This window comes from Lithobates pipiens, unplaced genomic scaffold (assembly GCF_037356315.1).
Source record: "Lithobates pipiens isolate NorthernLeopardFrog02 unplaced genomic scaffold, aLitPip1_a1.2 Scaffold_23, whole genome shotgun sequence".
Taxonomy (NCBI): Eukaryota; Metazoa; Chordata; class Amphibia; order Anura; family Ranidae; genus Lithobates; species Lithobates pipiens.
Window position 1 is genome coordinate 169,787,947 of NW_027507785.1, and position 18,239 is coordinate 169,806,185.

Here is an 18,239-nt window from a genome sequence, read left to right on the forward strand (position 1 = left end):
TAGATGGAAAGTTGAAAAAAAATGACAGAAGGTCTGCTTTAAATTCAAAACCACAAATCTATTTTTTTTTTCTTACAGCTTACCAATTCTTATAGGTTTCTTTTTTTTGTCCTTTTCTCCGTTTTCAACGAATGATCTGACCAGTAACACACCTTTTGCATTAGTGAGACACAGCTCTGGAGGGATGAGAACAGGAGGCACAACAGGGGGGGGGGGGGTCAGTGTTAAATGTATTAGCAAATTTAGATAAACTGACAAATTGAACCCAAACTCCAGCTCACGCTTAAAAATCAGTTATAGGCAAACCGTTTTTTTCCTTTTGGGGTAAAGGTTTTGCATGAATAAATAAAAGCTAATTTTATACACCCCTTCCAGTGCTAAGTGGTTTGTCTCATCCATGTAAACTGATACATTCTGCTGGATAGTGTGAGCTTGTGAAACAACAGACTTGCTGCCTGGATCAAGAGATGAAAATAGAAGAAAGGCTAAAAAAAAGGAAATTAATACAGCCATCACATTTAAGAATTGGTAAGCTGCAATATAATAAAAATGTTTGCTTTTGAGGCTAATACCGCTTTAAGTTCACCTTGTGTAGATCTGATGACCACAAGAAAGAAATCATGTAAGCAAGCACAACATGTAAGTGTGGATAAAATATTATAATTGATATTAAGTTGGATAGCATTTTAAGCTGACTCTACACAGCTTCCTGCTGATTCTGCAAAATTCACGCCGTGGGTGGCCTGTCAGCCCCACCCAACTTGACAAAAATCAATTCAATCCACTTTTTTCTAAGAAAAAAGTAGATGCAGTCAATATTCAGGCATTCAGCACCCTGCTGACTACTATAGCCAACAGGGGAGATTCCCACTCTTACCTATGGACAGAACGAGAAATAACTCTGAGTGTATGACTAGCTTTACTGCTGTGCTGTGAACTGTCCTGGACTGCAGACTTTCAAATGACATAACAGCTGAATGAAGGTTAAGACAGGGTGTTGTCCCGTTATAAGTAGTCAACACATGAGCATAAAGCCCTTTAAACTCTCAGGGGAACACCCCGTGTTAAAATTGGTTAACTAAAATTGACCAAGATATTTCCTTTAAAAAAAAAAAAAAAAAAAAAAAAGTCTACTTATATTTTTACTCAAGAAAATGAAAGGGATATAGACAGTTCTGAGTAATAATGTACTATACATTTTATTTTACAGCGTATTCTTAATCCTGTCTAGCAATAAAATTCAAAAAATGGACATAATACAATGAATACAAGTATACATAGTAAAGAAACTAAGGAGTAAAATGTCACATTAAAGTCGTTGCTGTCCCTGTTTGTTTGGATCACAGTTATGGATTGCAAAGGTTTTCGGCTTCATACTTCTTAAGTAGTTTGTGGTCCAATAAGCTTATTGAGAAACGCTTCAACCTGATCATCATCTTTGACTCCCACAAACTGATCCACAACACAGCCATTTTTCATGGCAAGAACTGTCGGTACAGCACTGACCTGTAGAGAAAAAAAAAAAGGAGTTAAATATATGGAAGGCACTAATGGGATTAAAGTGGTTCTAAGCCTAAACATTTTTTTACCTTACTGCATTCATTAAGGTAAAAAACCTTCAGGCATTAACAATCGCCCCTCACCACCTTTTGTTTACCCGAGCCCTCATGCAATTCAGCGCCATGCACGTCTGCCTCTCTTCACTCCCCTCACTTCTGGGTCTCACTGGCTTTGCTGGCACACTGGGAGCCAATGAAGAGGGAGCGGGGGAAGGGCATAGTCCTGCTGTCTGTGTCAATGAATGCAGCAGCAGGGCTCAGGAGTGATCATGCACGATTGCCCCCATGGGAAGTGGCTTTCCATGGGGGCACTGGACAGAGAGGAGGGGCTAGCAGAGAAGAAGCAGCTTCCATCAATCCTCTCTGCTGAAACCATCCCACATGTAGACACAGCTGATCATGTGGGGAGGAGGGGAGGGCAAAGTGATGTAATTCACCCTACTGGAGCAAGTGGTCATATGCAGCAGTTTCCAGAAGCCAAATACAGAAGTGAACGGGCTTTCTAACTGGAAAGATTCGGAGCATGAGCACTGAGAGTGGCATCGCACCAGCAGAGGGTTAGCATTTATATCGCTGCCACTCACAGTAGACCAGATATTTAATATTACTAAATGTAAATGTAATGGGAAAGAAGGGATGCTATCAGAAATTGAACCTGCTTTCACTCGCACACTCCAAATAACAATAAGGACAACAACTCTTTTACTGGCCAGTATAGGAGGACACTCAGGCAGGAAACCATATTCTCCAGTAAGCTGCATATTCTCAGTAGTTCATTAGAATGCTAGAAGCATCTCTTCGACCCCTTTCACACTGACAACGGGCCGCTTTACCACCGTTTTAAGGGTGCTTTTCAGTCACTATCACGATAAGCGCCGCTGCCGAAGTGATTTGGCAGCGGTGTTCATTCATTTCAATTAGCGGGGGTGGTGGAGGAGAGATGTATACGCCGATCCTCCCCGTCCCAAAGATGCTTCTTTCAGGCCTTTTTCTAACATCCTGCAAGTGCATCGCTCCAGTGTGAAAGTATTCGGGCTATCACACTGGAGCTGCAGGGGAGGGCGTTTTTCAAGCGCTTTACAGGCGCTATTTTTAGCTCAAAACCGCCTGAAAAATACCCCAGTGTGAAAGGGGTCTTATACTAAGGGCTCTTAACTACTTCCCGACCGGCGCACACCGATGTACATTGGCAGAATGGCACGGACAGGCAAATGGGCGTACCTGTACGTCCCTTTAAATTTGGCGCCATGCCATCGCGTGCGCACCGGCCGGGACGTCCGCGAGTTGGATCGTGGGTCCTGCGATCATCTCATGGGGAGGAAGAATGGGGAGATGCTAAAACACGACCCAGGACACAACCCCTACACTGCCAGTGTCATTTACACAGGAATCAGCGCTTTTGCATAGCACTGATCACTGCATAAATGACAGTGGTCCCAAAAATGTCCGCCATAATGTTGCTGTCATAATAAAATTCGCTGAGCGCCGTCATTACTAGTAAAACTAAATTTGTAGAAGAATACGTATTGGACTAAACGGAGGAAAAATTATATTTATTTTTGGGGGATATTTATTATAGCAAAATGTAAAGAAAATAATGTTTTTTTTTTTCAAAGTTGTCGCTATTTTTTTGTTTATAGCGCAAAAAATAAAAACCGCAGGGGTGATCAAATACCACCAAAAGAAAGATCTATTTGTGGGGGAAAATAGGACATCAATGTTGTTTGGGAGCCACGATGCACGACCGCGCAATTGTCAGTTAAAGCGACGCAGTGCCGAATCGCAAAAAAATGATCTGGTCTTTGGCTAGGCAAATGGTCTGGGGCTTAAGTGGTTAAGAAGGGCGATCTGAACAGAGGGCTTATACAATCTCAATAGCTCTTAATTTCTTTTAATAATCTATGGCAGTACAAAATGTAAAAGTCCTTTTCGAAACATGGCAAATGGTCAAGCCTGGAAAACTGGTTTCGCTAAATGTTTAAGGGCTAAAGAAAAAACAGTGTGAGGGGAATTCACTAAAACTGGAGCAAGCAGATGCTGGAGCAGCAATGCACAGTAATAGTAACCAGCCTCTTGCTTCAGTTTCTCTAGAGTGGGGTGTTCATTTTTTCTGAAAAGGTAAACACTTTAAATATACTTGCACACTTTTTTTTTTAAACATGAATATTTTTGTTTTCTTAAGTTATTTAGCTTGTGTAATCCTCTTATCTACTTTCTTCATGTTTAAGGACATGTTTGGCTCTGGTATGTATACATTTAGCATGGGTCTGCTAAGCCAAAATTAAATTTTATTTGCTGTGTGTAGTGTGGTATTGCCTTCACATACTATAAAGTTTATGTTACAAACAAGTTGAAAAATAAAAGCTCCTTCACCTACATTACACAAAAGATAGGATTCATATATAGATAAAAGGAGGCTGCAATGTCCCAAATCCAGTTTGACAGGAATCTCAAATGACTGCACCCGAGGGAGTCTTTAAGTGAGATTAGTACACTGTTGACTTGATTATCTCACTGCAGGCTGCATATTACAATATAAAGTCATAGATAAACAGAAGATGAATGCATAAAGGCACTTTAGCTATAGGCATACATAAGTCACCAAATTGGCAGCACAAAAAAAAAAAAAAAAAAAAAAACAACACACACACACACAACATTCCATATCCCTCTTCTAGTTTTAGGCTGGATTTACATATGTACATTAACCACTTTCAGACCGGACCAATTTGCTGGTCAAAGACCAGACTACTTTTTGCGATTCGGCACTGCGTCGCTTTAACTGACAATTGCGCGGTCGCGCGACGTGGCTCTCAAACAAAATTGACGTCCTTTTTTTTCCCACAAATAGAGCTTTCTTTTGGTGGTATTTGATCACCCCTGCGGTTTTTATTTTTTGCGCTATAAACAAAAATAGAGCGATAATTTTGAAAAAAAACGCATTATTTTTTACTTTTTGTAATAATAAATATCCCCCAAAAATATATAAAAAAACATTTTTTTCCCTCAGTTTAGGCCGATACGTATTCTTCTACATATTTTTGGTTAAAAAAAAATCGCAATAAGCGATTATTGATTGGTTTGCACAAAAGTTATAGCGTTTACAAAATAGGGATAGTTTTATAGCATTTTTATTAATTTTTTATTATCTTTTTTTTTTACTAGTAATGGCGGCAATCTGCGATTTTTATTGTGACTGCGACATTGTGGGGGACCCATTGGACATTTTTGGGACCATTGTCATTTATACAGTAATCACTGCTATATAAATGCAGTGATTCCTGTTTAAATGACACTGGCAGTGAAAGAGTTAACCAGTGGGTGGCAGTGTAGGGGTTAAGTGTTCCTAGGGGTGTGTTACTAACTGTGGGGGGGTTGGGCTTTCATTTAGTGTACACTGATCTCTGCTCCAATCACATGGAGCAGAGATCAGCGTCACTAGTTGCTAGGCAGAATGGAAAAATGTTGTTTACACAGCATTTCCTCCATTCGGCCGCTCCGTGAGACGATCGCGGGGATGCCCGCGGCGATCGAGTCCGCGGGTCCCGCGACCGGACTCACGGGGGTCCCGACCAGCGCGGGATCACGCCGGCGCGCTCCCGATGGCACGGCGGCATCGAATATTGGACGTACATGTACGCCAATATGCCTGCCCGTGCCATTCTGTCGACGTACATCGTCGTGCGCTGGTCAGGAAGTGGTTAAAGTATGGAACTCAGGCCTGGTTTAGGTTTTCATAGTTTCTTCACAAATTATACTATAATTACTGTATATGGTCTTTGCTGTATTCTTTTGAACTTTGAACAGTCTGCGATTAGGTCTCTCAATCGTCTTCAGCTATTTAATAACTTGCCAACTGTCTATGTAATACATCTATGTAATGCATTCCTTCTGTGTATACTATATTGCAGAGACATTGTCTTATTTATTCCAGTATGTACAACATAGGTGCATGTCTGTCTCAGCATTGATATGGCTACTTTATGCCAAAAATCTTTTGGATTAAAAAATACTCTATTACTAGTGCCATAATGAATTTCTGTACTTCTTTATGCCAAATATTTCTAAAATTGGCTGGCGCTGAATTTTCAGACAGGTAGCCTGTTGCACATTTCCTAGCAGTTTAAACAACAAATGAGATAGAGAATGAACAAAATTGGGCCAAGAACTGACCCCTGGGGAACACCGCAAGTAACCATAAAATGACCCAGTGAAATATGTTCAGTCCTATTTGCAAGATATGATTTAAACCAACTGAGGGCTAAATCATTTAGTCCAGCATTATAATGAAGCCGGTCCAAAAGAACGCCATGATCGACAGTGTCGAAAGCAGCCCACAAGTGCAAAAGGATAATAAGGAAGGAAGAAGAACCGGCATCAGATGTCATAAGAAGGTCATTTGTAACTCTAACAAGAGCAGTCTCCGTGCTATGAGCAAAACGGAAGCCTGATTGAAATTTTTCAAAAAGGTTGTTATGCTAAAGATGATCCTGAAGATGACTTGCAACGGCTTTCTCAAGTACTTTTGATATAAAGGGAAGGCTAGAAATGGGCCTATAATTAGAAAGGACTTCCAGATCAAGGGTGGATTTTTTAAGCAAAGGTCTAATAATAGCACTTTTTAAAACTGAGGGAACATGGCCAGTTTGGAGAGAATGATTTATAACAGCAGTAATCTGGGGACTTAAAGCTGAGATATGAGTTTTTACCAGGGGAGTTGGAAAAGGGTCCAAGGAACAGGTGGAGCTTTTCATCTTCCTAAAAATGATTTGCACCTCTTCTAATGACACCCCTGGGAGACAATTCAATGGTTGGGACACACTGCAAGTTGGGAGGGACAATTTGAACGGGAGGACCGGACAAAGCAGAATGAATATGGTCAATTTTGGATCTAAAAAAAAATCCAATAAATTTATTGCTCCGCTCTTCTGAAATAACAGTAAGTGATGAAGAGTTGGGCTTAAAGTGGAAGTAAACCCATTGATTTAAACAGTTAAAAAAAAAGGCATGCCGGGAATGCTAACTGCACATTGGCTGTGCTCTCAGCCAAACTATCAAACCATCCAATGGCTGGTGTCATAACAAATCACATGTGCAGCACCATAGCAGTTGAAGATTAAACAGAGGCAAAGATGGCAGCTTGCTTGGCTGAAAACGATAGGGGAGTTTACTTCCACTTTAAGCAGTTGATTTATAGTTGAAAAAAGCGGCTTGGAATTTCCTGGACTATTTCGGATAACATTAGAATAAAACTGTGGCCTTGCCTCCTTAAGGGACTGTGCGTATAAGTATAGATTTGTTTGTGGACAGTGAGACCAGAGGCTTGAAAGCGCCGCTCAAGGATCCGCCCCACTGCCTTCATCTTACGAAGCTCATCCGTGAACCACGGAGCTGAGCGTGAAGGTAACAGCTCTTGTTTTAAGTGGGGCATGAAGGTCCAACAGACTGCTAAGTTGGCTATTATAATAAGCCACAGCATCATCAGAGGAAAAATGTGTAGAAAGATGTTGAAAGTCTGTTGCCAGAAGTTCTGGATTTATATTTTTTAAATTTCTAAAACTAAATGTTCCACTTAGGCTTGTAAAAACTAGATGAAGATGTCCGATCCATAGAAATAACCTTATGGTCTGACACACCTAGGTCATACACCTGCAAGTTGGTAAGTGGAGCAGAATTTGTAATGACCAAATCCAAAGTATGCCCCCTAGTATGTGTGGGGACATCAACAAGTTGTTTTAGATTAAAACAATCCAGCAGCTGAAGAAATTCTGCTGCAGGATGGCATGAAGGGTTATCAACATGAATATTCATATCACCTAAAATGATAACATTTGCAGAGGATGTACAAAAAGTTGTTAAGAAATTTGACGACTCAGCAATAAATGACAAATTCAATTTCGGTGGTCTATAGACAAGAAGAAACAGCACAGGAGAAAGAGATTTACATTTAAAAGCCAGGCATTCAAATGACACCAATTCAGGTAATGATTGCAGAGATAGCTTCAAACGGCTGCGATAAATAACTAACAGGCCTCCACCACGCCCTGTGCTACGGGCCATTTGAAGGTAACTATACCCTTTAGGGCAGCTCTCGTTTAAGGAAGAAAAAATATTTGGCTGATGCCAGGTCTCTGTAATGAACATAAAGTCCAAACATTTATCCAGAATGTGATCATGAATAAAACACGATTGGTTTATAATAGACTACGCATTTAAAAGTTCAATTTTGCTGCTTGGCGATGCAACAAGTCGTCACACCGGCTGCAGTAGACTAAAGTCCACCCCATGTTCCTCCTTCGACTCACTAATCGATTTTGCCACAGAAACATCCAAACTACATGACCGATGGACACCAGCACTCTGATGGTGCACACGTGGAGTGACAGTTCGCGTTGCTGACCAAAGAGTCGGGATGGTATAATTAGTCTGTGAATAAACAAACTTTCTATGAGAGTTTCTATGGATATAACGTGGGCGACAAAGAAGTCCCAACTGTGCAATCTAATACATGGTGGAGCAAAAAAAACTGGTGTAGCTCATCAGCTGTTTAACTGAATAGCTCAAACATAGTGATGGTACCAACGGCAGCATGGTAGAAGCACAGGTTGTTTTTAGTTATAACTGTAATTGACAGTAAAAAAACGAATATCCGCAGCAACTAAGTCAAAGGGCTATCAATCCATATTCCCTTAATTATTACATGAGATATGGTAATAAAAAAATAAAAAGGTCTATAAAATGATGCAAGTAACACAGTCAGGGTTATAATAACCTATACCCCTGGTAGCTGCAGCATAGTGCAGGGGTTCATTTGCAGTTCATATAAAATACACCAAGTTCACTGCAATCCTCCCAAATCGTACTATCCCCAAAAAAAAACAACAAAAAAAAAAAAACTGTGTTTGTGCAAAAGTGCAATGAGGATAAGGCAGAACACTCCGAGTCCCCACAACGTCCACGTCACCTGCCTACTGATCCGAAATGGAAACAACAAGTCACTGTATGGCCTGAGAGTGGGTGAGAAGGTGACTCGTTCGGCTGCTCGGCCGTTCGACCACTCGTCTGCTCGATTTCTCAGCCGATCGGCTACTCAGCTGCTCCTCGGTTCACATCCTAAGATCTGTCCAGGAAGTAATGAAGTAGTAGTTTTTTATACAACAAGCTGGACACTGAGGTAAAGGCTGTGTAGGATAAATAGAAGGCATTTTCTTGTCCTTCAATACTTTCAACTACATACTTGTAATAAACATAGCTTTTTTTTTTATCATAGCAGTTTTAGGAATTTTGTGTAGATTTTTGAAAACGGAGTTTCAAGTCTAGGTTCACATCTATCCAACTGAGCTTGATGCGTTTTTTCAGTGCATTTTGCATTTTTAAATCAGCGTTTATGCATCCCCCCCCTTTAAAACGCACTGTAAAACACACTGTATATAGTGGGTTGCTAAAGGGGGGGCCGAGAAGCCAGCCACCACGTCCTTCCCGATGAGCCACCAGCTGTCAGCAGGCTTCCCCCCAGGTCCATCAGGTCTAGTATGGATTCAGAGGGGACCCCAATGGCAATAAATAAATACATAAAAAAAAAAAAAACCCCAACACACACCAAACAAACGCGGCGTGGTGTCCACCCCCCCCCTCCAAAATCCATACCAGACCCTTATGCGAGCATGCCGTCCGGCAAGTCAGGAAAAGGAGGGGGGATGAGTGAGCCCCCTCCCTCCCTAAACCATACCAGGCCGCATGCCCTCAACATGGGGAGGATGGGTGCTTGGGACAGGGGATCTCTGCGCCCCTCCACCCCAAAGCACCTTGTCCCTATGTTGATGAGGATAAGGGCCTCTTCCCGACAACCCTAGCTGGTAGTTGTCGGGGTCTGCGGGCAGGGGGCTTGTCGGAATCTGGAAGCCCCCCTTTAAGAAGGAGGGCCCCAGATCCCCCCCCCATTGTAAATGGGTATCGGGTACCCATTCACCATAAAAGCAGTGAAATGTAATAAAAACAAAAAATTTGCAGTTTTTTGATAATTCCTTGGAAAAAATTAAAAACACTGCAAGATAAAGGCATAATGAGCTAGTATACATAGTATACTAGCTCATTACGAAATACTCACCTTAGATTGAAGCCCCCGCAGCAGTCCCAGTACATGTGCGTGGGAGCCGTCAGTAACGGCACACTAGCAGAAGCAGCATGACTCTTATATAGCAATGGGCGTGGCCATCTGATGACATCACCTGAAGGGCTCAATGGGTGATGACATTGGATGGCCACGCCCCATTGCTATACAAGAGTCGGAAGAGAGTGGGCGACAACAAAACAGATGAAGACATCAACAGAACAAAAGTGTCTTTTTTATAGCAGATAACCGGCAGTGAGTAAGAAGACAGCAGCGGGAAGAGATAGTTCGAGAAGACGGCGGGAAGGAGAAGACGGCAGGAAGAGACTATTAGAAAAGACAGAGCTATTAATAAAGGAATTGTCAAAAACCAGCTCTTGTGTTCTTATTGCATGTCGCTGCTTTTTTGGTGAATGGGTAGGGGTACGATACCCATTGACATGAGGAGGGGGCCTGGGATCTGGGGACCCCCTTCTTAAAAGGGAGGCTTCCAGATTCCGACAAGCCCCCTGCCCGCAGACCCAGACAACGACCGGCTGGGGTTGTTGGGAGGAGGCCCTTGTCCTCATCAACATGGGGGCAGGGTACTTTGGGGTGGGGGGCGCAGAGCATACGGCCTGGTATGGTTGGGGGGGGGGGGGCGCTCACTCGTCCCCGCCCTTTCCTGAGCTGCCGGGCGGCATGCTTGGATAAAAGTCTGGTATAGATTTTGGGGGGGGGACCCCACGCCTTATTTTTTGGCGTGGGAGTCCTCTCCGAATCCATACTAGACCTGAAGGGCCTGGTATGGACTTGGGGGGGGGGGACCCCATGCCATCTTTTTGCCAGCAATTTTTATTTTTAACATTCGGGTTTCAGTGGGGAACCCCATTGACAGCTGATGACTCATCAGTTAAAGATGTGGCGGCCAGCCCCCCTGCTTAGCAACCAGCTACAGTATATACAGTGGTAACATAAAAACCGCAAAACATCAAAAATTGCATCCCAAACGCACCACTTGCGTTTCTGGTGCGGTTCCATTGAAATCTATTAGCCGCAAATCGCTGTAAAAAAGACCCCGACGCCTTCCAAAAACACACTTGCCACAATATGCATAGATGTGAACTAGTACTATAGGAAACCATGTTAAATGGACTGTAGTGCGTTTCTGCAAACTGCAAAACACACTAAAAAACACATAGGTGTGAATGTAGGGTTAGAGAAATGGTTGCAACTTAAATAACCCAGGCTATCAGTATAGATCAGACTAAATGCAATTACAATATCAAATAGTCCTATGTAAAGAGGTTTAATTGGATGTCAGTATCCTTAATGGACTTTATTACTCTGCAGTCTAAAGTGTAACAAAACTGGAATTCATGCTGGGGGTTGTAGAGTACATGAAATACTGACTTGCAACAGACTGGCAAACAGGATAAGGGTGCTACTGTTTCTGACTCAGTTTTGGGTTGGCAAGACCTCATTACTGTCTCAAAGCTCAGTCCACCAGAAAACTTGTCAGTTTAGAGTTAGAATAATCACATCTGTTGCTACGCCACATCAATGGTGACTTAGCAGAGTGCAGAACCTGGATTGTGAGGAAAGAATATGCAGAGACCACCACTACCAGATAAAAAAGTACAAGTAAGTGCACAAAACACAATACACTGGTAACAATAAACACTCAAAAGAAAATGGAAGGAAAGGTGAAAGTTTCTCTACCAACAGCATCCTAAGCCACCACTTAGAAAGATAAACGCTGGTTAAGAGACATCTGTGCAGGCTGCCCAGTAATGCCGTGTACACACGACCGGACTTTCCATCAGGAAAGGTCAGACGGTTTTCCCAACGGACTTTCAACGGCGTTACGACGGACTTCCGACCAAACGGACTTGCCCCCACACGAATGGACCAAAGTCCATTAATTTTGAACATGATGACGTACGATGGGACTAGAAAAGGAAGTTCAACAGCCAGTAGCCAATCTTATTTAGCTGCCCTAGCATCTTATTTGGTCCGTCCCACCAGCATCCAGACGAACAGTTTTTCCAATAGAAATTGATTCCGTCAGACAGATTTGAAACATGTTCTATTTCTAGGTCCGTTGGATTTTTTGAAGAAAAAAAGTCAGATGAAGCCCACACATGATTGTAATATCCGACGGAATGATTCCGTCTGACCTTTTCTGCTGGAAAGTTTGGTCGCGTGTATGTGGCATAACGGCTGCATTGCTTAGCGCCATGACTCCCCAATGACACAGAGCATAGCCCTGGAGTGGCTTCCTCATTGGTGGATGTGCTTCAGCTTGCTTGGGGGAATATTCCGAGGTATCCCATCTTCCCCAAACCATGTGATCTGGAAGATTGGAGGATGCTGGAGTAGCAGCAGGACTAGTTGAAAGTAGGATATCCAAAACCTCTTTCATCATCAAAAACTCAGGGGAAGAACAAACGTTAAGAGGCATTTCTTCCATGGCTATACAAAACTAAAGGAAATGCCAGCCAAAAGACCTTGGAGGAACAGGCCTACCAGGCCTCAAGCTTTATCGCAAAGCTTCTTTACTTTTCTGCATCATAGACTGGTTCCATCATTCGTACAATAAACAATGGATTCAGTTGGAAATTGATTCTTCCCCATTAGACCCTAAGGGCCGGTTCACACTGCAGGCGAGGCGAGGCGACTCCGACTTGCCTCGCCGCGACCTGCCGCGACCTCAGCGGCAACTTGCAGATGACTTCTGTATAGAAGTCAATGCAAGTCGCCCCGAGGTCGCCCAAAAGTAGTACAGGAACCTTTTTTCTGAGTCGGAGCGACTCGAGTCGCTCCTCTCAGAACGGTTCCATTGTACAGAACGGGGGCGACTTGCGAGAGTGAGGCGAGTCGTGTCGCCTCGCATCGCCCGCTGTGTGAACCGGCTCTAAGGCTGGATCCCCGCCAAAGACAATGGAACTCACGCTTCTTGGCCTTGGTTCACTCGCATTGTTCTTGATTACTGGCATTGACATTTACAATCTTTCCGCTTATTGTAAATAGAGGGCCCCTTCACTCCGCTATTCGATAACTCCTCCTTTTCAGTTTATTTCCATTCAGCCACCTTTCAGTGTTGGGACAAATCCCTCTAGCCACAGCATATGTTCTTACTGCTGATTGCCTGCTTTTATTCTTGCCATTTCAGGCCCTACAAGGGAAAGCTAGGAGTCTATGGTTTCCGTACCTTCAACTACAGAGCTTTTACTGCACTCTTCTGTCTAGAACTGCCATACATCGTTCTCTTGCGAAGTTCCATACATTTTTTATTTTTTCTTCACCCCTGCTCACATTATTTTCAAGATATAGGCTATGCTTTTTACCTACACTATATTGTCAAACGTATTGAGATATCTGCCTTTACACGCACATGAACTTTAATGGCATCCCAGTCCGTAGGGTTCAATATTGAGTTTGTCCACCCTTTTCAGCTATAACAAGCTTCAACTCTTCTGGGAAGGCTGTCCACAAGGTTCAGGAGGGTGTCTATGGAAATATTTGACCATTCTTCCTGAAGCACATTTGAGATGACAGGCATTGTTGATGGAAGAGAAGGCCTGGCTCGCAGTCTCAGCTGTTATTCATTCCAAAGGTGTGCTATCAGGTTGAGGTCAGGAATCTGTGCAGGCCAGTCAAGTTCCTCCATCCCAAACTTGCCCATTAATGTCTTTATGGACTTTGCTCTGTGCACTGGTGCACAGTCATGTTAGAATAAGGGGCCATTCCCAAACTGTTACCATAAAGTTGAGAGCATGAAATTGTCCAAAATATCTTGGTCTGCTGACACCTTAAGAGTTTCCTTCACTGGAACCAAGGAGCCAAGCCCAAATCCTGAAAAACAACCCGACACCATAAACCCCCTCCAAATGATTTGGACCAGTGTACAAAGCAAAGTCCATTAAAACATGGATGAGTGAGTTTGGGGTGGAGAAACTTAACTGGCCTGAGAGTCCTGACTCCCAACCCGATAGAACACTTTTGGGATGTATTCGAGCAGAGCCTGTGAGCCAGGCCTTCTTATACAACATCAGTGCCTCACAAATGTCCTTCTGGAAGAATGGTAAAACATTCCCATAGACACACTCCTAAACCTTGTGGACAGCCTTCCCAGAAGAGTTAAAGCTGCTATAGCTGCAAAAGGCGGGCAAACTCACTATTGGAGACTGGGATGACATTTAAGTTCTTGTGCGTGTAAAGGCAGGCGTCATAATAGTTCTGACAATACAGTGTCCCCTGGTCTTCCTCCCTCCCTACACTACTACACGGTCACACAAAAGTTCTCGGAACTTTTGACCGTCAAGAACGCGGTGACGTACAACACTATGATGAGCTGAGAAAATTAAGTTCAATGCTTCAGAGCATGTGTAGGAATTTTGCGTGTCGGAATTGGTACAGACTATCAGGATTTCCGATCTGAACTTTTTCCTACCTAAAAATTGAGAACCTGCTCTCAATTCGGGAAATCCACCAGCAAAAGTCTGATGGAGCATACACACGTTCAGAATTTCCAACCAAAAGCTCACATCGGAATTTTGCTGGCGGAATTTCCGAATGCGCGTACAGGGCATTAGTCTTTAAAGTGGAGTTCCACCCTCAAAAAAAAAAGAAAAAAAAAAAGCTTTTTTAAGAGTCAGCAGCTACAAACACTGTAGCTGCTGAATTTTAATAAGGACACTTACCTGTCCAGGGAGCCCTTGATGTTGGCCCCCCAAGGCCAATCCGTCCATCGGATCGGGTGCAAGCACCACCATTGTAACTTAGGGAAGCCGGCAGTGGAGCCTTCAGGCTTCACAGCCAGCTTCAAACTCCGCATGCGCGAGTCACGCTTTGCTTTCTGAATGGACCCGTTGTCTTCTGGGACACACACAGGTCCCAGAAGGCCGTTGGGGAGAAGGAGGGGGGCTCGCCATAGAAGAGGACATGACATCCTGCGCCGCGGCTGAGCTAGGACGGAAGTACACCATGTACTTCTAAAAGGGTAAGAAAAACAAAAATAAATAGATATTCAAAAAACGAGGGGTGGTCTTTAGTTTAAGACCAAGTTGTAAAAGTGGGTGGAACTCAGCTTTAAAGTGGTTAAACTGAACTCATTTACAGACCGAAGTTCATCCCCAAGATCTTAAAGAACCAAATGATACATGTTTTCTTTTTTTCCTCTCAGTGCGGAGCAACGTTGGGATAAACGCTGCCAGCTCTGACCAGAGAACGGCTCTGCACTTGTTACATTACATGAATCGTGGAAATGCCAGATAAAGATCGGGAGGGTGGTTGAATTGAGATTGCAATTTTTTTTAAATGATTAACTGTGCAGATAAAATAATTATATATACTGTTTATTTTATAAGTTATACAAAAATATTGGAAAACAAATACCTCATATTCAAGAGCAAGGTCTGTATTATCATCTATATCCACCTTTGCCATCAACACTTTTCCCTGATGCTTGGCAACTGCTTTCTCTAATCGGGGAGCCAATATCTTGCATGGGCCACACCACCTGAGGAGTAAAATAATAAGCTGTCATTTGTAACATTGAAAAGTGATGACAAAAAAAACAAACAAACAAAAAAAAAAAAAACTCAAACAAGTGATCCATCGGGTGTGCCCCATTTTGTCTGAGTATATCTCTACTTTAGGTTTGTTCCAGGCATGTTTGAATCCACTTACTGTTGACTGACTCACTACCTCGGCTGGAGGTTTATTCTAAATATCAACTACTCTTTTGGTAAAAGTATACTTTCTAAGATTAGTTTTGAACTTTCCTCCACTTAGTTTGAGGTCATGTCTCCGTGTTCTTGATCTTGGCTTCATATTGAAAATACTGCCTTCCTGAATCTTATTCACCCCCCTTGATGTTTTTTTAAAGGTTTCAGTGTGGTCTCCTTTCCCTTCAGACTGTACATATTACATTTACATTTAATTTACCCTAGTGAGACTAACTATTCTTCAGAAAAGTTACAAGAAAAAAATATGTAGCAGACTATTTAGTTATAAACAGTGATTTACTATAATCTTTCTTTTTTATGATGCAAACCTGAACATGCATTATACACTTGCTGAAAATTTTTAGCACTAGAGATGAACTCGAGTGTTAAGATCATAGTCTGAACCCACGAGTGAGCCCACCAGGAGGCGGTCACTGTACTGGGCCAATTAAAAGAACTACTTAAAATTGGCCCAGTCAGTGACAGTCTCACTCACATACTATGTACTAGGATCTGAACATTCCAGAGCTCATCCCTAGTCAGCATGCATTTTGAACCTTTTTACACCTGTACAAAAAGCTCTTTCTTAAAGAAAACACCCAGGATGCTCAGAGTGCTTTGACACGCACTGTGTATCGGGTTGATGAATCAGTAATCTGCCCTGCACTTTAATAAAAGCAAGCCTCACTTTTAAAAAGGTTGTTCATCATTGTAAGGACCAATAGAAAAGCTTATAAGATGGCAAGGATTGAGGTTGGTCTTAAAACCCAAATCCATTCTGTAATCCATTTTATAGTGGAATTCAAACCAGTAGAGGGAGGAGTAGAATGAGCAGGTGTGCCTAATGCATATTTGCTGACAATGAACATATTACAATTAGTAGTTCAATGTGGAGCTCAGTTAGATTCTGTTCCCTTACTGTCCAATCACAAGCTAGAACAGGGAGTGACAAGCCAGTATTACTTAACTGCAAAAGACGGGACGCCAGGCTCTGCCGTCTGGCAGGCCTTTGAAAACGTCAGTGCTGAATGGTTAGACACTATTTTGCTGGTATTTTAAAACAAATCCCACACGTTTTTCAAATGTTTATCTGAAGTTTAGCGTTACCGTACAACCCAAATTCTAAAAAAGTTGTTACACTGTGTAAAATCTACATAAAAACAGAATGCAATGATCTACAAATCTCATAAACCCATATTTTATTCACAATAGAAAACATATCAAATGTTTAAACTGAGAAAATTGACCATTTTAAAAAGGAGAAGTATGTCTTTTTGGCTATTCTTCTATGGATCACAGGAGCGCAGTTTGTGCTGCACTGCATTCAACTGTTGCAGGCTCTGGATTGAGCTCGACTACAGTTGGGATCCACCCAAATGCCGGGACCAGTAGCTGGCTCAGCCTCTCAGTGAGCTGCTGGGAGACAGACAGCAGCTACCACCCCCTACACAGCCTGCCACAGCAGTGAGTGCTGGAGAGGTAGAGCAGAGAAGATTGAGAACCGAGCGATCAGAAGTCTGAACGCTCATTCCTCAGTCTTAGAAGCAGGTGTTCACTGAGACGAGTATAGGATTTATTTATTTTTAACAAACCCATACTTCTCTTTTAAGAAAAAAAATAAGAGCATTTTTAAATTGATGGCAGTAACACATCTTAAAAAAAAAAAAAAAAAAAAAAAAACTGGGACAGGGTAACACAAATCTGGTAAAGTGCATTTGTATTTCTCAACTCTAGATCTCAAGTACCCCCAACAGGTCATGTTTTTAGGATTTCCCTCAGATGCAACGGCTGTGGTAATTACTAAGGCAATGAAACGGATTAATTCTTGTGTGCAAAAGGAGATTATGCCTGAAAACATGACCTGTTGGGGTACTTGAAGACTGGAGTTGAGAAACAATGGCTTAAAGCACGCTGCCACTGGACTATAGAGCAGTGAAGACATGTTCTCTGGAGTGACGAATCACGCTTCCCTGTCTGGCAAACTGATAGACGTGTTTGGGTTTGGCGGTTTCCAGGAGAATGGTACTTGCCTGACTGCATTGTGCCAAGTTTAAAGTTTGGTGGAGGGGGGATTATGTTGTGGGGTTGTTTTTCAGGGGTTGGGCTTGGCCTCTTAGTTCCAGTGAAGGGAACTCTTAAGGCGGCAGAATACCAAGACAATTTGGACAATTTCATGCTCCCAACTTTGTGGGAACAGTTTAGATATGGTCCCTTCCTGTTCCAACATGACTGCGCACCAGTGCACAAAAACGAGGTCCATAAAGACATGGATGAGCGAGTTTGGTGTGGAGGAACTTGACTGGCCTGCACAGAGTACTAACCTCAACCAGATATAACCTTTGGGATGAATTAGAGCCGAAACTGCTAGCCAGGCCTTCCCGTCCAACATCAGTGCCTGAACTCACAAATGCGCTTCTGGAAGAATGGTCAAACATTCCCATAGACACCATCCCAAACCTTGACAGCCTTCCCAGGACATTTGAAGCAGTTATAGCTGCAAAGGGTGGGCCAATGAAATATTGAACCCTACAAACTAAGACTGGGATGCAATTAATGTTCATATGCATGTAAAGGCAGGTGTCCCTATACTTTTGGCAATATAGTGCAGTTCTGAAATAGTTCAACAATTTTTAGAAGCAGATTTTCACATATTAGTGAACCTCTATCTCTATCTTTACATTTGAGACACTTATTCTATAAGATGCTCTTTTTATACCCAATCAAGTTACCGACCTGTTGTCAATTAACCGAATTAGTTGCAAAATGTTCTTCCAGCTCTTCCATGTTAGTCTCACTTGCCAGTTATTTTGTTGCCCTGTCACAACTTTTTAAGAGATATTGCTGACATCAATTTCGAAA

General features: G+C 42.6%; 1 protein-coding gene across 2 annotated transcripts in view; it reads right to left on the reverse strand.

The window, feature by feature from the left end:
- Window positions 1-1,173: 1,173 nt before the first annotated feature.
- TXN2 (thioredoxin 2) overlaps window positions 1,174-18,239 on the reverse strand; it is a 40,714-nt gene continuing 23,648 nt past the window's right edge. For both annotated transcript variants that reach the window (XM_077452592.1, XM_077452591.1), the window contains exons 3-4: window positions 15,049-15,172; window positions 1,174-1,506 (exon numbers count right to left, since the gene is read on the reverse strand). In XM_077452592.1, the coding sequence (XP_077308718.1) occupies window positions 1,381-1,506; window positions 15,049-15,172 (250 nt within the window). In that variant the 3' untranslated portion in view covers window positions 1,174-1,380. The remainder of the gene's footprint in view (window positions 1,507-15,048; window positions 15,173-18,239) is intronic.